The sequence below is a fragment of the Cavia porcellus genome, unplaced genomic scaffold (genome assembly GCF_034190915.1).
Source record: "Cavia porcellus strain 051 isolate PalLab524CR breed Dunkin Hartley unplaced genomic scaffold, mCavPor4.1 scaffold_16, whole genome shotgun sequence".
Classification (NCBI taxonomy): domain Eukaryota; kingdom Metazoa; phylum Chordata; class Mammalia; order Rodentia; family Caviidae; genus Cavia; species Cavia porcellus.
The window spans coordinates 16,293,221-16,314,872 of record NW_026947499.1 but is presented as its reverse complement, the minus strand read 5'-3'; the positions used below and the strand labels follow the sequence as shown (position 1 = coordinate 16,314,872).

At 40.6% G+C, this 21,652-nt stretch overlaps 1 protein-coding gene across 9 annotated transcripts in view; it reads left to right on the top strand.

The window, feature by feature from the left end:
* Cit (citron rho-interacting serine/threonine kinase) overlaps window positions 1-21,652 on the top strand; it is a 169,420-nt gene that overhangs the window by 97,067 nt on the left and 50,701 nt on the right. For all 9 annotated transcript variants that reach the window (XM_063225749.1, XM_063225744.1, XM_063225743.1 and 6 more), the window contains 5 exons: window positions 870-965; window positions 6,071-6,187; window positions 7,104-7,213; window positions 8,203-8,377; window positions 12,710-12,907. In XM_063225749.1, the coding sequence (XP_063081819.1) occupies window positions 870-965; window positions 6,071-6,187; window positions 7,104-7,213; window positions 8,203-8,377; window positions 12,710-12,907 (696 nt within the window). The remainder of the gene's footprint in view (window positions 1-869; window positions 966-6,070; window positions 6,188-7,103; window positions 7,214-8,202; window positions 8,378-12,709; window positions 12,908-21,652) is intronic.

Sequence of the window (21,652 nt, the reverse complement as noted above, 5' to 3'; positions counted from 1 at the left end):
TTACAATTTGTGTAAAAGCAGAAAACTCAACAATGAAAGAACTAAGAGAACCTTAAATGTGCGCTGTTTGTAATACTCCAGCTTCTCTTCCCATCTTCAAAGTGTATGTGTGCACTTTCATCATTATCAGTGTATTTTGTGTCTGTGTTTGTTTCCATTAGCATCTTTTCATGTAAATATTATACCACATGCACATCTCCTGACATTCACATTCTTCATATACCAGCCAGTGAAAATAATCATTCAAAACTCAAAGTGCTTGAATCATAACATTAGTTTTCCTTGTTTGGTAGGGTTCTTGAGCAATAATTTTTTAATGAGGGAAGCATAAAATAAATTAAAATTATTTTTCTCATTTAAGGCTGTCATAACAGTGAAAATGGCCTGAGACTCAAGACAGTGGTCAGGAGCTTTGTACTGTGCTAAACTTTCTGTTTCCATTCTTTTTCTATTCTTTCCGTGCTGGGAATTGAACTCAGCACCTTGCGCTTGCCAGGCAGGTGCTGTGTTGCTGAGCTATATCCCCGGCCCCTTGTGCTAAACTTTCAAATGTTGTCTTGTTATTCTTATTTCTCCATGTGAAGTTAAACAACTGCCTTTGTTTGACCTCTCACACTGACGTATTTCTGATCCCAGGCCTCATGGCCCACTAGCGGTGTGTATATTTGTGTGTGGCTTCTTGGACTTGGGACATCCAGGGTCAAGGCATGGTGGTGATTTCCTTCCCAAGAGCCATAGGCTAGTAATGGAGGAGCAGCTGCCTGTCATCTGTGGCACGTGTGCCAAAGTCATGTTTCCTGTGAGTGACTAACATACTTTGAGTGTGTCCTTCCCTTTGCACACCTGACCACCTGTTCTTTTGTGTCCAGGAGCTGGAGGAGAAACACCGGGAGGCCCAAGTGTCAGCCCAGCACCTAGAAGTACACTTGAAGCAGAAAGAACAGCACTACGAGGAGAAAATTAAAGTAAAGACACTTTGTGATCTTCCTTGGTGTTCCCCCGATTGTGCTATGTAGCTCCCTTCCCATCCCGGACACTTTTGGTCACTTCTTGTTAGGCCAAAGGATTGTTTGGTGCAAATGTTGTTCTGACTCCGTGGTGGAAGGCTTGGGGCCGGGGGCGGGGATCTAAGGTTAAAAAAAAGACGAAGAGAAAAGAAAAAGATGTTATGATACACTACAATTCTGCCTTTAATTTGTAAAACAAACCTACTGTCATTCTGTCCACGATGCTTTAGAGTTAGCCACGCATTCACCACATTTGTTTTTTATTTTCTTGCTGCATCTCAGACTTTTGCTTCTTTTTCCTTTTGTTTAAAGTATGTTCTTGAGAACTTTCTTTAGTGAAGATCTGCTAGTGATAAGTTCTCTGTCCTGTTTGTCTGAAATGGTGTTTATTTCACTCTCATTGTTGAAGAGGTGGTGACTGGGGCTAGAATTCTAGATAAGCCTGTATCTTTTTGCACTGCTGTTTAAAGATACTGTTCCTTCACTTTTGGCTTCTAGTATTGCCACTGTGAAGTCATTTGCCAGTCCAACCTCGGTCAAATGTTGGAAAACTCCAATATTTCTCTTTGGCTGTTTCTTTAAATTTTCATGTTGTTTTTAATTCTTCTGAAGCTTTACTGTGAGGTTTCTAGATATGGATGTCTTTTTATTTATTGTGCTTGCAATTTATGGGATTTTGAATAGATTGGTATCTCTTTTATTTTAAATCAATACCAAGAAATTAGTGCTCTTTATATCTCAAATATTTTCTCTTCCTTTCCCTTTGAGGATTTGATTTGCGATGTGTTAGATCACCTCTAGTTTATCATTTTATGTATTTTTAATTTCTTCATCTCCTTCTGCCATATTCTGGGTAAGTTCTTGACTTATTTTCCAGTTTTTTAATTCTTTCTAGTCTACAGTTAAATCCATCTATTGGGTTTTCAATTTCAGTAATAGTATTTTTTATTCATAGACATTTTATTTGGTCCATCCTCAAATTTACTAGGTTATTTAAAACAATATTCCAGACATGATCCTAGATGAATCCTAGCACTCAGGAGACTGAGCTAGAAGGATCACTATTTCAAGCCCAGCTTGGGCCCAACTTAGTGAGATCCTTTCTTAAAACACAAAAGCAGTAATTTTTTATTCCATAAATTTATTTTCTAGTCTGTCTTTTATTTCTTGAACTGTATCAGTTGTTTTATCCATTCATTGTTGTTTGATGTTATATATTTTGAAGGTCTTTTTTTTTTTTTGCTCTGTTTCTATCATTTATTTTTTAAAAATTAAGTTTATTGGTATACTTTAGGTACACATTCTAGGGAATTTGTACCTGAATATGATATAACTTGACTTTTTCCCCCCCATTTCCCTGACCTTCCTTTAGCCACTTTCCCCTTTATTCACAAAAGATTTGTTTCCATTTTTTTCTTCTTTTCTCATTTTTTCCCTTCCTTCCTTTCCCCCTTCCTCATCCCTCATTCCCCTTCCCGTTTGAACATTTTCTTCCTATTTGACGATTTCTACTATATAGTTTTACATTTTATTTACATTTTTGATTTCTTACATTGGAGAAACAATGTTTTTAAACATATGTATCTGGTTTATTTCAAGGTGCATCCATTTAGCTAGAAATGTCTCAAGCTTATTAGCCTTCTTTATGGCAGAGTATTAGTCCATTGTATTAAAAAAATCACATCTTTGGGCCATGGATTTAGCTTGGAGGCATAAGTGCCTCCCTTGCAAGCGTGTGGTAATGAGTTTGATCCTCGGCACCAAAAACAAAACAAAACCAAAAACACAAAAAAATGCACATCTTTTTTATCCACTCATCAACTGATGACCCCTTGGGCTACTTCCAAGATTTAGCTATTACAGACTGTGCCGCTATAAATGTGGGTGTGCATATATTGCTGTAAGATGATGCTTTTAATTCTTACTGGCACTTATTTTTCATGGTCCCTGTTTTATTTAGTGCCTGGGGAATTGTCCATTTTTCCTGGAAAATCATTAATGGGTATTTTTTTTTAGCCCTTGGATGAAAATATGCTTTCCTTAGTGGGAACTCTGGGTTTTGATTTGTGTTTCTTCTTGACCTTTGAGGTTATCAAAACTGAAGCTCATGCCATGCACTGCAGCACATGCCTGTATTCTTAGCACTTGGGAAGTAGAAGCAGGAGAATTGCTGTGAGTTTTTGAGGCCAGCCTGGGCTACATAGTGAGTTTAAGGCCAGGCTGAACTATGTAGCAAGATCTTCAAAAAAGCCAAAACCCAAACCAACCCCTCACTCCCCCAAAACCAAAACTGAAGCTCCAATTTGGTTTAATAAATGCCTTAGTTTAAAAACTGCTTTTGAAACTGAGCATGGTGATACAGGCCTGTTATTTTAGCACTTTGGGAGACTGAGGCAGGAAAATAGTGAAACTGAGCCTGAACTAAGCAACTTAGTGACTTAATAAGAACCTGTCTCAAAATAAAAGAAGGTCTGGTGATATCATTCAGTGTCAGGGTCAAGGATTCAATCTCCAGTACTGCAAAAACAAAACAAAGCAAAACATCAAAATCAGCTTTGTATCATCCTTTTTCCAGCTTTTGCTTTCAGTTAGATTTTGTCTGAAATCTTTCACTCTGTTAACAACCTTTAAGTGGTCCCAGGGGAAATGTTGTGTTATCAGAAACCAATGGCAGCCATCACTCTCCTTTTAAAATCACATTGCATTTTCTTTAATTTTGAGACAGGGTCTCACTGTATAATCCAGCTTAGTTTGAACTCCCTGGATGGCGCAGGCTGGTCTCAAACTCACGGTGATCCTTTTGTCTCAGCCTCCTGAGTGCTGGGATTACAGGTGCGCGCCACTACACCTGGCTCAACTTGCACTTTCTAATTCTCACCAAGCCTTTGATTCATTCTTACTTTCTTGAGAATCTGGCATTGGTCGTTATATCTCAAATGTTATCTCTCCCTGTTCCCAGTACAGATCTTGAAAGAGTTGTTGATTTTTGTGATAATCCATTCATGATTTGATTGGCATCATCAGAGACAAATGGTCTTTACTTGGGGAGTCGAACACATGGTTGCTCAGCATTGCCAACCATCACCACTTTGGCATGACATTCAGTTACTTTTCATTGAAAGAAATATAGGACAGTAATCCAGAAGTGACCTCAAACTGTTCTCCTGTACCCATCACCACTTTAGTACCTTTAAAATTTTACATACAATCTTTCTTTTTAGATTGGAATTTTTATTGGCTTCTAGACTTTGACCTTGGCAATAAACTAATTTTATGAAAATGATGAGCCTGTATATAGTAGTCCACTGATACCTTTGGATGGTGACAATAGCCCTTTATAAAATTCATACCGATGTTCCTGTTAAAGCCATATTTTATCTTACATTGATTTAAGCATCTTTGGTGGGATCTCTCATTGCTCTCCCTCCTACCCAGTTCATCTTGTTCATTCTTCTGCCATTTGAAACCTATCAAAGCTGAGAGATGGTCCTCAATCAGACTTATGCCTTCTGGTTCACTGTATATCTTACTGGTATCCATCCCGATCAAAGTTGAGATCTTATTTTGAATAGAGTTACCCTGAAAATGCCTTTCACATCATTTTTAAAAAAAAAGTAACATGCCTGATAAAGATATTGTGTGGTCTCTACTAACCTTCTAGATAGAGAGAACTTTGTTTTATTGATCTCAGGGAAGGTTAAGGAAGGATCTCATGTCTATCTTCCCTACTGGAATCTGTACAGAACTGTTTCTTTTTAACTTTTTCTGTTTTATGTTTCCGGTTCCAGCTTTCATAAATCCATTTTAGTTATGATTATGATCATACCCTTGATGCTACCCTGTTTTTGCTCATAATTTTAGAATCACACTCAGACATCCAAGAGAGGAGGCCACTTAGCATCCTATTGAGCTCTATCCTCCTCTCACAACCCTGTTCTTCACCTTTTGCTCTTTTCTGCCAACTCCCATTCTGTGTTTTTTATCAGTCCTAGTTTAAAGCCTTCTTTGAAGACTGTTCTTCCCTTTATCATGTCGGCCCCTTCCCTGCTGACTGGCTCTTTTTAAGGATGATGTCCCCATGAGCTATGAAGACTTCTTCACAATAGGCATTGTGGGAAAGGCAGATTTCAGTCCTGTCCATGACCCCAATTCTTGCAGCTTTATCCCCAATATCCTGTTCTTTATGCAGTAGTATCATTTGCAAAAGTAGAATTGATTCTCTGTGATGAGAAACACAGGGTCATAGCCAAAAGGCTCAGATGTGTTATAATGTCTTCTTTCTTCCTTTCTTTTCGCTTGTTTTGGCAACTGGTAGAACTGTGTGCCTCACAGAACTTCAGATCAAGCTGGTAGTTGGTGACACCATTAATGTTTGACTTTACTTTTTCCTCTTGGGGATTATAGATACTTACAGTGGTGTTCTCGGCGCTGAGAACACATGGTTTCTATTCTCCTGGGAAAAGTTTCTGTTCCCCCTGATTTTTCTTTTTTCTAGCTGGATCACAGGAAAGAGGTCTTTTCTTTTATGTTATCTTTTCCATTCATTGACTGACTCCTATGTTATTGGTGGACAGCATCTTCGTGTGCCTGGCTATTTCTGAACTCAGCCTCAGTCACAAAGACTTTCTCTTCTCTTCAGCTTTCTCCCTCCCACGAGCCCCAAGCGTACCCCAATAATTAATTTTATACAAATTAACATCAAGGAATGTTCTGAAAACCACTGGTTTACTGGCTAAGAAAAAGCTGTCCTCAGGTAATATTTGCAAATTGTAGGAACTTCATTTTTGAGGTCTAGCTTATGAGAAAGATCTTCTTTCCCCTCTCATTCTGGAGTCTTAATTCATTTTGAATATATCTTTCTGGTCTTTTGGTTGCTGATTTTAAAAGGCCTTCTTAAAGGCCAACTGTTACTAACCCTTTGATGGTGGAATCTGAATCTTTTATCTTGGTTGGTCAGCAGACTTGCAGTATTTGCCTTCTTTTGTTCTTGGCTTGGGAGGCCCCCACTTCCTTCTCCCCTCCGCATGGCTTCCCAGAACAATTCACTTTTCTTGTTTCCGTAGGTGTTGGACAATCAGATAAAGAAGGACTTGGCTGACAAGGAGAGCCTGGAGAACCTGATGCAGAGACACGAAGAGGAGGCCCATGAGAAGGGCAAGATTCTCAGCGAGCAGAAGGCGGTAGGTAGAAGCACTCAAAAAGCCAATTTTTGAAGGAGTACTTTTGCAGTTTGCTGAGAACCGCACACTTGTAAAGACTTAACTTTATCCAGTGACTTCCTTCTGTGTAAGCTTGTGGAGTTTGTAGGAAACAGGAAGCTTTCTCCGAAACCACTGATTGTCCTCAAAGCCATGGAGCTGATGGCTCGGGTGGCTAGTTTTGTTCTCTTCTTGAATGACTCTGATGATCTACTCCCCACCATGTGGTCCTTTAAAATGCCCAATGGCTTTGATTTCCTGCATTTTTCATGCTAAATTGACTATTTCTCTTCTTTCTAGTCCAATTAGGCAATTGTTTCAGGAATTTGCAGCTAGTAGCATTCACCTATGATGCTTTTTCTTAATGGGACTGTATTATGTGTGTTTATATTCTCTCATACCCTGTTGAGACTTCCCATATCAGAATCTCTTAAGGGAGGGTCCTGGGAAAGTATATTTTTAGCCAGAATGCACCCTATTCCACCCCCAGTTCTTATGAGTCAGAAAGTTGTGGAATATGAAATGTGTGATAAATATGAACTTGTACTTCAAGTTAGAGGTTTCTGCAGGCCCAGGTGACATGCGGATGCCAGGGAACTGTAAGGGGCTCTATTTATAGGATGTCAGATTCTGGAATAGTTTCTTCTGTGTGCTTTTAATGTAAACCACTCACCTTGTGGGAAGAGGAGCATTTAATTTTGATTGGAGAAACAATGGAATACCAGCTGTTTGAGTGACAATGTAATCTTCAAGGATTGAGCTAGTTGAGTTCCTTGGTTCCTCTGGCCAAACCACTAGCCTTTCAGATGAGACATTTGCCTTGACTCATCTGGCCCATTAATCCCATTCTGCTATAACCCGTCCGTGTGTGAGGTTTCAAAAGTCCCCTGTGTTTCAGATGATCAATGCCATGGATTCCAAGATCAGATCTCTGGAACAGAGAATTGTGGAACTTTCCGAAGCCAATAAACTTGCAGCAAACAGCAGCCTCTTTACTCAAAGGAATATGTAAGTGTTCAGATTCTGTGTATGTTATCACACTTTGGTCTTCTTTTCACGTGCATTCACTTTGTTCTCCTTCAGTCTGATAGGGCTGGAGCAGATTTATTCTTGCTCCAGCCCTCCCAGACTTGTTTAATCTTGCTCTCTCTTAAGTGGGTTCTCTTGAGTTGGGTTTTCTTAAACACATCACATTACCACCACTGTTTTGCTCTCTGTGAGGAGGCTATTTATAGCTTGCTTTTGGAGAGCTGCTATCCTCCTTCCCCAGACTTTGCCTCCCGTAATTAGTAAGAGGTGATCCTGTGCACACCCAGGTGGGCCATCCATTCTGCTGTAGTTAGGCCGTGCCCTGGGGCGGATGTCTGGACTTCACAAGGACTGTCTGTATTCAGGGCACTTTGATCACAATCTTTTTGCCTGAAAAATTATAATCTCCAGGATTTTTCTTCCCCACCACTTAGATTTTTCTCTGTAGAGGTTTTTCAAAAAACATCTCCTACTATAAACCAGATTGGAAGGCTGCTTTTCAGTCTTCGAGTTGCTCTAGTTTTGACCCTCATAAGCAGTTGGATGATGAGGTAAGGAAGTCCTATAAGGAGCTAGAAGAAGTAGCACTCTTTGTTTTCGTTGTACCTTTTTCCCCAGAGCCAATGTCAAGAAGCTATGGGGACATTTTTGTAGCTAGAAGCCCCCTTTCTGTTCTCCTATACAGACTCTCCAAAAAAAAAATGACAAGGTCTCCAAAAAACTGAAGTGTTAGTATCTCTTGCAACTCCGCTTTCTGTGCTTAATCGCAGAGGTGAGAGATTCTCATATTCCTATCAGATTCAAATCATAGCCATGAGAGCAGGTCAGGAAGGAGCCAACCTGGGATGGCCACAGCTCACTCAATGAGGGCACACATTTGATGCCATTTTTTCCTGTCCTCCTAAGGAGACATATTCACCTCTGACATTACTGTGATTTTGTTTGGATCCTCCCACCACCCCTACCAGGAAGGCCCAGGAAGAGATGATTTCAGAACTCAGGCAACAGAAATTTTACCTGGAGACCCAGGCTGGGAAATTGGAAGCCCAGAACCGAAAGCTGGAAGAGCAGCTGGAGAAAATCAGCCACCAAGATCACAGTGACAAGAATCGACTGCTGGAGCTAGAGACAAGATTGAGGGAGGTGAGAGTGAGGAGTGATCTCTCAAGAGGTTCTGTTGGAGGGTACAGGCCTCAAACCAATCCTCTTTCAAGCATAAATCGGTATATATGCAGGAGGCATTGGGCATGGCAAATAAGAACCACAGAATATGCCACATGGATCTTGATAGAATCAGTTTCCACTTCTTACTAGTTTTATAACCTCTATTAATTTTGCAGGCTGCTCAGTGTTTCTGTGCTCCAGTTTTCTTGTCGGTAATGTGTTAGTGATAGAGGTGTCTCTTTCCTAGGGTCTTGTGGGGATCATATAAATTGGCGCATCTGTTAAATGAAAGCAGAATGATTCTTCCTTTACCAGACTTTAATGAGGGCCACACGATGTAGTCCATCCATGGATCTCAGCACTGTTAGGTGTAACGTAGCTCAGTGACAGTGGGGGTTTGTCAGTGACAGAGGTCTCATGATGACAGAGGAAGAGTAAAGCGCAAAAGCAAAACTTAGGTTTACTTGATGAAAGAAATTCTCCTCAATGAGATCAGGCGCATTCAGGGTGGTATAGGTGTAGACAGGAATTCTCTTCATAGATACAAAGAAGCCGGAAAGAAAAGCCAGGTTTTTGAGAGGAAAATATAGCAAATTTGGTTATATATATGTTGAGGATGATTGAAGCCATGAAGCTGCATTCAAAGATTGTGTATTTGTTAAATGTGTGCTGGGTGCCAATTATTAGCCCGAATGGTGATGACAGGAGCTCCTGATTCAGGGGGCTTTCAGCCTAGTAGCGAGGCATAGGTGGCCACGTAGAAGCAGGTTATTGGAAGTTGCACATTTGTGCTAGGGATAAAGACAGTGTCTCATGCATGGTAGATGCTCAAATATTTGTGATGGAATTCTTCAAAGAGCAAATGATCTTTCTTAAGGAAAATATTGTTAAGCATAAAGGTCTGAGGACTAAACCCTGAGGAATAAACATGTCTAGACATGTCTTAGTTTGTATGAGAATATCAAAATGAAGTCCTTTTCCAGAGGACAGAAAAAAGGTATCATCTCATGTTTCTCAGGAGATGGGGAAGTGTGATTCCCTTTCTTGAGGGTCACCTGGAGTGTTTTAACATGCAGAGTCCTAGGTGTTTACCTTCAACTTTTAAAGATGGAATTGGCAAGGGCGAAAGGAATTTGCATTTTTAACAAACCCCTTAGTGACTCTTGTTCTCCCTGGAATTTGAGATTGTCTGAAAGCCATAGTTGCTGGTCTTTTATTGTCCAGGATATATCTTCACTATTCCTGGTAGAAGCAGCCTTCAGAGTATGAGTATAAACAATCCAGACGGGTTTCTTTATCCTGGAACACTGCTATCTTTTGCCTTCCTTTTCCACGTATGTGAGTCTTAGCAGCCTGCCCTACAGCTCCTCTGGGCAATTAAAATGTTCCCAGGAAGTTTGCTGCCTTTTTCATGAATCGCTGTGACTAGCCCCACAAGGATGGTGGGGGAAACTTAAAATGTTCCATGAGAGGCTCAGGGCTCTAGTCTCCCTGGGAGTTACGGAGTCTAGCTCTAAATTTAATAAGACAGGTCTGTCTTTTCTTGGCCACATGCTGCTATTGAGATTGAGGGCAGAGGCCTCAGCTTCCAAGTTTGGCCTACCTTAAAGGGCCCTTAGCCTATGGCTAACTTTTTTTGAGGAGGGGGAGCTCTCCTCTCCTCTCCCTCTACCGTCTCCCCCTCCCCTCCTCTCATTCATTCATTCATTCTCCTTTCTTTCTTTTGAAAGTCTTCAGACTGTCCTTGAACTCACTGTGCAGTCCAAGCTGGCCTCAAACTCATGGCAATCCTCCTGCCTCAGCCTCCTGACTGCTGGAATGACAGGCATGCGTCACCATGCTTAGCTCCCTCCCCTACCTTTTGTGTAATGGTACCTCTTCTTCAGCAACGTGTGTGCGGTTTCCAGGGTGCAGGGCCCCTGAGTTTTTCTTTCGTTGCCCAGCATCTGTATCTGTGACCTTTTAGTTACTCACTGTCACCTGTTTCTGGTTTTGCTGGGGAGGATTGGGAATTTTCAGGCTTGCTGTAGAATCCTAGCCTGTTTTGACTCCTGGCATTTTAATAAGACAGGCAGTAAAGTATAACATTTCTAAGTATGAATTTGAGTCAGACTTCTTGGGTTCAAATGCCACACCTGCCTTTTTTTAAATTATGTGACATTTGCTCAGTTGGCTAATATCTCACTGCTACAGCCTGCTGGTCTGTAAGGTGAAGGTAATAGCAGGACTTCCTTTCCTGGGGTTTCGTGAGGGTGAAATGAATGCATGCAGGGCCCGTGTTTTGCGATCTTTCACATCATCCTTAGCATCCCTGTCGTCTTTATCATCATTATTAGAGAGGCCTCGCAGTCTTGGTTTCGCTATCTCTGCTTTATTGAGGACTTCCGGATGTAAGTTGTAACCCTGACTTTTCCCTTGAGTTTCTGACTCACTGTGGCAAAAGTCATTAGTCATCTTTACTTCGATGTCTTCCATCAAGCTCAATTCAACATGTTAAGACTCAATTCCTTGTCTTCCTTCTCAAACTAGCTCTTGCTCTCCTCTTTCATGTTGTGACCAGTGGCCTCCTCTTATGTGTAATGTGTCTGCCCAGAAATGCTGGATACACCTTTAACTCTCCTCTGTTCTTCGTTCCCACCTTTAGTTTATCACCAGCTCCTGTGGGTTAAGTCTTTTGCAATTCTTCCTTCTCCTTGAGACTTGGTTGTGACTTTTCTGGGGAGTCTTTTTCCCTGCACGCCCCATTTGTATCGCTGCAGCTTACTGTGCTAAGCTCATCACTCTGGGTTCCTCTTGGCTGTCTCCTTAGACAGTGAGCGCTTCAAGTGCAATGAACATCTCTTATTTTCTTGGCCTTGGTCCCAAGGACAAGTTGGTCAGCATTTGTTAGGTTAGTAGATGTGCCATGGTCTTGCTCTTAGGTAGACTTTTGGATGTCTTGCTTCTGTCTGGGATTTTTTTCCCTTCTTATCTGCTTGACTCCTTTAGATTTGTTTGGAGAATTTAACAGATTCACTATTACCTTCTCTGCCTCTCTGCTGTGTTCTCAAAACCTCCCTGCGTGTCCTGGCCATTGAATTTAACTGCAGTGTATGGAAATGGTTGATTTCATGAAGGTTGAGACCATCTTTCATCTCCATAACCCTTTTAATGTAGAAATTGCAGTGTAAGCTTTTTATAAATTAATGAATGAAACATTGAGTAGATAATGGGTGGATGGACAGAGGGAGGAATTATTAGCTCAACATGTGACCTTAATGTGGGGTATCTAATAGGAATAAATCAGAGCATGACTATTTAAAAATAATTCAGCCTGTTGTCCATTCGCATCCTAACTGTAAAGGTGTTTCTGTTACTAATATGATGTTATTTTTACCCATTTGACTGCTTTTCTAATAAGAATAGTTATCATTTTTAAATTTTTGCTGTGTGGTTTTTCTTTTGAGAGCTGTCCACTCGTTCGGATCTTTGTAAAGGATGGTTAGTATATATAGTCTCATATCCACAGGGGAGAGTGGTTCTAGGATCCCTTAGTGATAGCAAAATCTGCAGTGTAAGCCAGGTATGGTGCTGTGTACCTATAATTCCAGCTACTCAGGTGGCTGAGGCAAGAGAATTGCAAGTTTGGGGTTAGCTGGAGCAACTCTCACAAATGGAAGGAAGGGAGGAAGAAAGGAAAGAAGGAAGGAAGGAAGGAAAGAAGGAAGGAAGGGCCAGCCAGCAAGCCAAGGATGTAACTTAGTGGTAGAGCACACAAGGCTATGGATTCAATCTCCAGGATTGCAAACAACACTAATACACCAAACCAACCAATCCAGATGCTCAAGTTCCTTATATAAAATGAAGTCTCATTTGCATAAAACTGTCACATAACTTACATAAACTCTAAATCCTTCTTGTATACATTAAATCATTTCTAGACTACCTAATGCAATGCAAATGCTGTATAAATAGTTATACTATCTCGTTCAGGGAGTAATGACAAGAAAAAAAAGCCATACATGTTTAGAGATGTCCAGTACAAATACACTTGTTTGTCTCTGAATGTTTTCAAACAATGGCTGTTGGAAACCATAGGTGTAGAATGCAAGGATCTGGAAGGCAGACTATACATCCTCCTGTGTGTTCTCACTCCTGTTGATCTTTGAGGTGCGTGGAAGTCAGACCCATCATGTCTGTTGCCCCCCAACCCCAACTTTGAGGGCTGGGAAATTATTTCTGAGACCAGGTTTAAGCTGCAAGTTGAACAGCAGGCCACATCTTCAGTTTGTCTTCCTTTAAGGTCAACGGAGCATTTCTGTCTTTCTCCAGGTCAGTCTGGAGCATGAGGAGCAGAAACTGGAGCTGAAGCGCCAGCTCACAGAGCTGCAGTTGTCTCTGCAAGAACGTGAGTCCCAGCTGACTGCCCTGCAGGCTGCCCGGGCTGCCCTGGAGAGCCAGCTTCGGCAGGCGAAGACAGAGCTGGAGGAGACCACTGCGGAAGCGGAGGAGGAGATTCAGGCTCTCACGGTAGGTCTGTGAACAGCACCTCAGGGTAAGCCATTTCTGCTGGCATGAGTGTGGTCTCTGCTCAGATGAGTGTGGCACGGAGGATCTTTGCTCACATGTAGAGATTTCAAGAGGAAACAAGTGACCCACAGAGATAGTTACTGGGCAGAAAAATTGGCTTACACAGACTGTTTCACTGGCATCAGTATACGGTCTCTGTACCATATCTGTGCTTTCTTTAGTGTCTTGAAAAAAATTGCTCCTTTATTTATCTGTTTAACCTTGAAACAATCATCCTTGTGTTTCAAATTTTGGTTTTGGACAATCTGTTTATCTGGGTCTTCTACGTTAGTTTTTAATAACCATTTAAGTAATAATAATAGTCATGTATAATATTAGTCTTTCTCTGATATCTCTGTTTTTTGATTTTGATTAACTTCGTTTGTGTTACTATATTATTTAAGGCTGGTAATTCTGCTTTAAGTCTTTTATACCTCTGGTACAATCTGGATGGGAAAGTCTTCTGAATGAGAGATTCTTTATGTAAAAAGGACCAAGCTTCCCTTCTCTTTCTGAGAATATAGTCTATTTAGCTGGAGGGTTTTCTCAGGAGGTAGAACTGGGAAGTCTGTAACTGGATTTAGATCACAGTTCTTTCCGGAAGTCTAAATGTGAGACTTTTGGACCATTTTGCTGTAGCTGACCATTCTTATAGGAACTTATAATCTAATCCTAACAAGAGTTGTATAAAATACCAACTCACTATCCTACCATAGAGTGGACTGTGACACTTTGGGTGTCAACTCTTCACACACACACATACACACCCACTTTAGGGAAGTCTCCCTAGAACACCCTGTTCTTAGAAGGCCACCTGGTGGCCCTGGATTCTTAAGACTAGAAAACTGAATGAGTTTTAATGGCTAGTGTCAATTGAGCACATACATTTCTCATAGAAATATACTGTACCTGCCAAATGGATGGGCACATTCATGCCTGCTGGTCAGGGTGCCCTCTTCCTGGAAGGACACAAAGCTGCTGATTGCGTTTTAAACAGGTACCTTTTCATTGTGACTCAACTTGGATGATAGCCCTTTCTCCATCAGCTAACACCTCTGGGCATTTCTTAGAGTGCAGTTACTTTTATAGATGGCCAGGCACATTCATTGCTTATGATTTACCTTGTTTAAAAGGTGTCTGTGTGTGTGTGTGTGTGTGTGTGTGTGTGTGTGTCTTTAAGCTAGTTTTATTCTTAGAAGTTATGTTGAGTTTGGGGATCCCATTTGTCTTAGTTACTTTTCTTGTTGCTGAGACAGAATGCTTGAGACCTGAAGTTAAAGGAGGACAGATTTAATTCAGTTCACAGTTTGTAGAGATTTCATTCCATAGTCGGCTGACTCCAAGCAGGGTGGCATGACAGAGGGGCATTGCAGAGGAGAAACAATCAAGGGCAGGCAGGAAGCAGCCAAGCAGCAGGAGCAGCATCAGCAAGCCTGCCTTCCCTCTCTCCTTTATATTCCACCCAGGCTAAAGAAACCTATTGATTAGTGCCACCCCCACCCAGGGTGGGGCTTCCATTATCCTTGTCCAGAACTATGCTAATGCAATCAGTGAACAATTAGTACCACACACCCTTCATCCCAGTATCACACTCTAGAGCCATCCAACTCTGAGAAGTCCCACCTAGTCTCATAAGCGCGTGTGACTTTGGGGGACATCTAGATGCAACCTATACCATTATTATTTGAATCAAATTGAGAATGTGATCATTTAGTGCTACAGTCCTACGGGACCAGTAAGGAACACAGTGGCTTTTACATGATCCTAGTGATGAGAGTAACCCCTGTATGAAGAGACTTATGCAATTTAGATTTTCTAGGACGTATGCCAAGTCTGGATATCGATCGAGACTTTAAGTTCCATCATCTCTATGAGGACACTCATCAAATGATGCCATGGGCACTCAGTGTTTCATTTGGCAAAAAATAGTTCTGATATCTCTGTTTATGCTCTGCTTTGTTTTCAAATGGATTGAAAGCAGTTTGGCAAGATAGAAATTAGTAAAAAAGGCCACAATAAGAATGAAAAGTCAGGGCCGGGAACATAGGTTTGGCGGCACAGCACCTACCTGGCAAGTACAAGATCCTGAGTTTGATTCCTGGTAGCAAAAATAAATAAATAAAATTAAATTAAAAAAAAAGAATGAAAAGGCAAAGAAAGTAAGTGTATAGAGGGAAAACAGGGAGCTAAGAAGGACACTGATCTATAAGAGTACATGCCAAGACAGCTTGTACATTTTCAGGAGTTGAGTAGATAGAGAGAATCAGACAGAAAGACAGCATTTCTTACCTACTATAGAGAGATAAATAAATTTGAACTGTATATTAGTATTTCCCCCTGTATGAACACCCTAGCTCTGAAAGAAAGAGAAAGAGCGATCAATGATTTAATCATATTTAATGAGAACTTGCTATGTGCCTAATGCTGGGTGGTTAGCCTTTTCTCCCCAGGGTATTGGCCTGCAATTCCTCAAATCCTTTTCCTTTGGAGCAGCAAAAAAGGGCATATTTATCTCACTGCTCTGTTGGAATTGGGAGGGCAGGTGGTGGTCATGCATCTTATCCTGCCCGTTTGGAAGGAGGAGGATATAAAATAGAGCATGTGTCATTGCTGTTTATCTGTGGGGAAATTAGTCCTTTAAATCCTGTCTTGCTGCAGGTTGGAATGTGCTGTGTCTAGTGGCTGCTAGAAGCCGAGCACAGCAGCAAGTCACGACTTCATTTAGTCAGATGAGATCACTGCTTCAAAGCGTCTTAAAAAATAAACCTCCGTACATCTCGAAAGTGGGGCTCTGTTTCTCTTGCAGATGCAGATGCCATGGAAAATAGGGCTTGCAAAATGATGGCAGAAGTGGCTGCAGTTAGACAGCTGTTTGTAAACCTGTCCCATGGAAATTCAAACCTCTATCAGTATGCCTTAGCTTTAGTTTACTTTTGAGGCTGTAGACTACGTCCCCTATTTTCTTCTTTCTTTTCAGAAAAAGCAAGCTTAGGGCTTTTGCACTATATCACATCCACATAGCTGGATTTTTTTTTTTTTTCCTGAGACAAGATCTCACTGAATTGCTTTGAACTTACAGCCCTCTGCCTCAGCCTCTTGGAGTTCTAGAACTGTAGGCACCACCGGACCCAGCTCCCTCATAATTAATCTGGTAGACCTGGTTATGGAGAACATGTGGCTGTTACTCAAGCGGCGTGGTTGGCTTTGTTCTGAAAACTGTATTCGTTTCCAAGAAAAAAAAAATGATCACAAATGCAATATTTTTCTTTCTCATTGTTTGAAGCCAACGTTCAGTCCTAACACGGGCATTAATCAAATTAAATCAGCTGGATCTAAAATGATCTCTAGGAGGTTTGTGAGCTTCACAGCGTGATGTTTTATCAATAAAAGGGAATGGTCAAATGGGCTATTATTGCTTAATTCTAAGAGGCGTCCATCTCCTGGCCTGGGAAGGGAGCAGTTACCTTGTTTGGCCTCTGCTCCTGCGCCAAATTAGATGGAACACAGTTAAATTGAAGCTCTCCTTTGATGAGGCTTGGCAGGGACAGCTGTGAGGCCATTGTTGGCTTTCCTAATGCTTTCTTTTTTCCTACTCTCACTTTACCCATCCTGCTAATTGCATTTGCATTGAAATTGGCCATTAAAAGCTGAGATTGAGTGAAGTAGAAACCAACAGGAGAGTCAAATTTAAACAGAAACCTTCTTTGAAGATGCTTCATTACTTATTGGTAGAAAAGAGTTTTCTACTTGGACTTCATATTTAAACTTCATGTAATTCCTTCGTTTAAGGGAGAGCGTCTGCAGTGCACAGATGTGTCATGTGAATGAAATAGCCTGGTAGGGTGTGTGCTGAGGGTTCACCAGTAAGGCCTCACGAGCATGCTTTCTCCCCCATGTTCTTTTTCTGATCTCAGTCAAGTGACTGTTTGAATACTTAGGAGTCAGAAGCTTAGCCAAGGACTCCTGCAGTGTGATTATGGGGTCCCAAAATCATCTTCTCTGATTTGTTAAAATTATTAATCATTCCACGCTCTCGTTCTTTTACATAAACATCAAGCCCTGGATTTAATTAGAAAGCCATCTGCACAATAGTCAAGATGTAAAATCGGGGCATGTAAGGTGACGGTCTGACTACATCACTGACAAAGGGATGGGTGTGTGGAAGCCCGGGGTTCTAGAATCATGACTCAGCATCTAGGATCAGAAGGTAGTCAGACCTTTACACTGTGGTTTTCTTTCCTCAGTTCTGTGGCCCTTTCCTTTAGTCAAAGCAACATTGCAATTTACAGTCTCCCTCTTTTGAATTTCCTTCAAATTAATGAAGACATAAATGCTTCCCTGAAGAGCATGCTTCTGTTTTTCACACATGGCCAGCTGCTCAGTCCGTCTCAGTGCCATCTAACTCTTAGGACATTCTCAAGTGGGTTTGTGGATCTGTGGTGGTTCCCAAGGTCAGATGATTTTTGTAATGATACTTGGATATCATTTTGCACTTTTCACTGTGCTAACATTTGTACTCTCTAGGGTCCTCAATAATTTTTAGAGTATAAATATTTATTCTCTATACCACCTAATACCTGATTAGCATGCAAGTATTTCACTGAGACAGTCCTAACCTGGTATATACTACTTTGTGGTCTTTGGCTTGGTGTTTTTCTTTTTCCAGGTCATTTTAAAGAAACATTAAGCATGTGTCTCGTCATTTTCTTACTCGGTAGTTATTAAGTGTTTACAATGCTTCTCGCATCTACAACAGGGTCAGCTTTATCTTTTGAGTTTATGTATCACAATCAATAATAAAGGCCTAATGACCATAGTTTGTTACATCATGTCTTGCCATAGATATGCTCAAATGATCCAAAGTTTCATCATGATTAATTCTAGTGGGTCGATCAATATTTGAAATTTTAGACTCCAGCAGGACAGTTAAATGAGTTTTTAATAGTGCGGTGTTACTTGGAAACTTTGCTATTCATAAGAATCTGGAACAGAGCTTCTGTTCCCATGTCTTGACTAATGAACTTTGATCACTGCTTATGCTTTGAAGGAGTTGATTCTGCCTTCAGTCTATAGGTGTGTCTTTGAGAGATTTCACACAAACAGTTGTTTAGGAGTAGGGATTAGCAAAATATAGTGAGTAGACCAAATTCACTCTGTCACCTGTTTTCTGTACATATAGTTTTATTGGAACACAGCCACACCCCTTTATATATTGTCTATGCTTGCTGTTTTGCTCTAAGAGCATATTGGAGTAGGTGAAAATTTTTTACCAACCTTTCCTTAACTTAAGGAATAGTTTTGCTGACCCTGACCTACATTTGTCCTCTAGGGGGGGATCTTTGGCTTTTTGACTTTGGTGATTATGGAGTACAGTGGTTCTTGGGGTCAGGTTGCTGCCTGATCATTAGTCAAAATGAGATGTCCAAGTAGTGCAGATGGTAATGGTCCTACACTGTATAAATATTATTCTTGTTGCATCAAATTAATGTTTCTGTTTCTGGCTATGTTAGTATTCTGTCACTGTAAGAAAGTACCTGAAATAAGTGACTTATAAAGAGAAAAAAAGTATGTTGGCAGCTCCAATCTGTAATTGACTGGCCCTTTGTTTGGGCTTATGATGAGGCAATGCTTGGCAGGAGAGTAGAGGAATACTCCTCACTTCCTGAACAGAAAAGGCAGGAGCTGAGATCTCAGTGCCATCCATGACTAGGCTCCCCACAGCACCTCCCAACAGCGCCCCTTGTAGACCAAACCTTAACACACGGACCATTGGAAGACGCTTAACATCCAGACTACAACTCTGGGCAAAAAATAGATTGATTTTTTTAAAAAGTTAAGTTTACTGATATATTTTAGATACACATAATGATCATGTTCATCATAGAGAATATGTACCTGTACATGACATATTTTGACTTCTTTTTTCCTACCCCCAATCCCCTCTCCTCCTTTCTACCCTGTAATCTCAGCACTCAAGAAACTGAGGAAGGAGGATTGCTATGAGTTCAAGGCCAGCCTGGGCTACATAGCAAGACCCTGCCTTAAAAAAAAAAAAGATTCAGTTCAGCCAGATTGATTTTCTTTGTAAAAATGATTGTCTATTAAATTAGTCCATAAAAATATGGGCAAATTACTTGAGATGTTAATTTGACACATATTTTTATAAATCTTTTCGTGTAAGTATTTTTGTTCTGTCTTACCATTTTCCAGTGTTCTTCATTCTTTTGTGTATATCCAGATTCTTGGTTGCCGTTCTCCTTCGACCTGAAGGACTTCCTTTAACATTTCTTATAGTGTAGGTCTGATTGTGACAAAGTCTTCCAGCTTCTGTATGTTTGAGAAAGTTTTCCTTTCATCTTCATTTTTGAAAGATATTTTTGCTGGGTATAGAATTCTAGGTAGAATTAAACATTGTTTTCCTCTAGAACATTCAAGCTATTGTTCTACTGTCTTCTGGTTCCACTCTTCTTACCTTAATACTACTTCTGTAAAAAATCTGTATTTCTTATCTTTGCTTTTCTGTGTAATATACCTTTTTGGTTTTTAGTTTTCTTTTTGCTGTTGTATTTTTTGAGTCAGGGTCTCTCTATGCATTTCAGACTTGCCTTGAACTCACTACGTAGCCAAGATTGGTCTTGCACTCACTGCAGTCTTTCTGCCTCAGTTTCCCAAGCGGTGGGATTATAGGTATGGCCCATCCCTCACTTCCCACATACCCAGTGCTGTGTAATGTGTCTTTCCTATGACTTGTTTTAAGATTTTTCTCTTTTTTATTTGTTTTAAGTAGTTTGATTATGATGTCCTGAAGGCTGATTTTCTTTCTGTTTCTTGTGTTTAGGGGTCCCTGAACTTTTCACCCCTGTGCCTTTGTGGCTTTTGTCAGCTTTGGGCCATTATTTTTTCAGATTTTTTTTTTCTGTATCACCTTTGTACTCCTTCAGAGACTGTAGGTACATGATTATTAGGCTGTTTGGAATTGTTTCCCAGCTCACTGATGCTCTTTTCATAGTTCTAGGGCTTTTTTTCCTCTCTATCAAAATGGTTGCTTGTGTTGTCTTCCACTTTACTGGTCTTTTAAAGTTACCTAATCTGCTCTGATAAACCTCACTAATTTATGGGAATATAATAGATATATTGGGGAAAACATCACAGATCTAACATTTTTTGCTTAGTTACCTTACAGACCTGCTTAGGGGGAGTGTAAAGTTTTACTTTTTCTAGAGAAAGAATACATTTGTCTCTGCCTGACACTGGACAGTCCTGTGGGCTTTCATGGCTAAGCAAATGGTACCGGAATTCACCCTGTCTCTCAGGTCTGTTAAGGCACCCTTGGCTTCCCATCTGTCAGACCCCACAGCCCTCAGCAAAGCCTTTAACTGTGCATCCAAAAGAGTTTTGGTTCTGTCTACTTATCCCTGTTTTTTGCCACTGTCCTCCTCCAAGCCACTGTCATTTCTTGCTTGGATGACAGCACTGACCTCAATAGCTTTTCTGCTCTTTTCAACTTTTGTTCTGTTTTTGATCTTTTTTTCCTGGAGCATCCACAACAATTTTTAAAAAATAACCAGATCACATCTTTTCCTCTTAAAGCACCCCCCCCCACATACACACTGATTTCTAATTTATTGCATTTTTGAATGAAACCCAAATTCTTTACTGGACCTTTAAGAATTTTGGTCCCTGCCTGCCTGCCTGCCTGCCTGTCATCACCTTGGCCTAGTTTTTTACTGTCTTGCTTTTTTTCTAAAATTGATCACAACTCAGAAAAAGAATATATTTTACTTGCAATTTAATGCAAGGGAGAATATATAGTTATCCCTCAGTATCTGTGGGAGACTGTTTTCCAGACCCTCTCCCTGCCCTCAGATACCAAAGTCTGCAGGCGCTCAAGTCCTTATTTATGAAATGGTACAATGTTTGCATAGAGCCAATGCACACATCCTCTTGTATACTTTAAGTCACCTCTGGATTATTTATAATGCTTAATACAATGTTTTTCAATATGTAGATCTATTTTGTCAAGAGCATTGGTTTTATTTAGAATAACATGAGTAAAAAATGAGATTTATGTATATACTCATGACTGTTAAAATACAATAGTAATAGTTGTTGTGTTGTTTAGAGAATAATGACAAGAAAAATAGCTCTCTATCCAGTACATAGGAAAAGTTTTCCCTAAGTGTTTTCCATCTGTGGTTAGTTGAATCTGTGTGTGCAGAACCCACAGAGACAGAGGGCTGGCTCAATACTGCATTCCATTGATCCCGAAGTATCTGAAATCAGGATACATCAAACAGTCAGACACAGATATAAAACATGTCATGGTTTAACTGACAGAACCTTTTCTTTCTTCACGTAATGCAAAGTAGTGATGGGCCAGTTCAATTTGTCGGGTTATGGTGTCTAAGGAAAGCTTCCTAAGACAGTATTCATCTTTACTACCAAGACACACTGATGACTTCTGCCTTGTTTATTCTGTTTTGTTGGGTACAGCAAGCAAACAAGAAACTTTGCTTGTCATGCTTGTTATAGGGTCCATCTGAAGTTTAAAAAATCCTGCTCTAGCCACTCAGGTGTATTTCTGTTCATGAAATGTACCAAAGCCCTTCTTGCCTCAGGGGCTTTATTGGTGATGTCCCTTCTGCCCTTCCTATTCTGCAGGCATCTGGCTCCTCCTTGTCCTGTAGGTTTCACTTTAAATGTCAC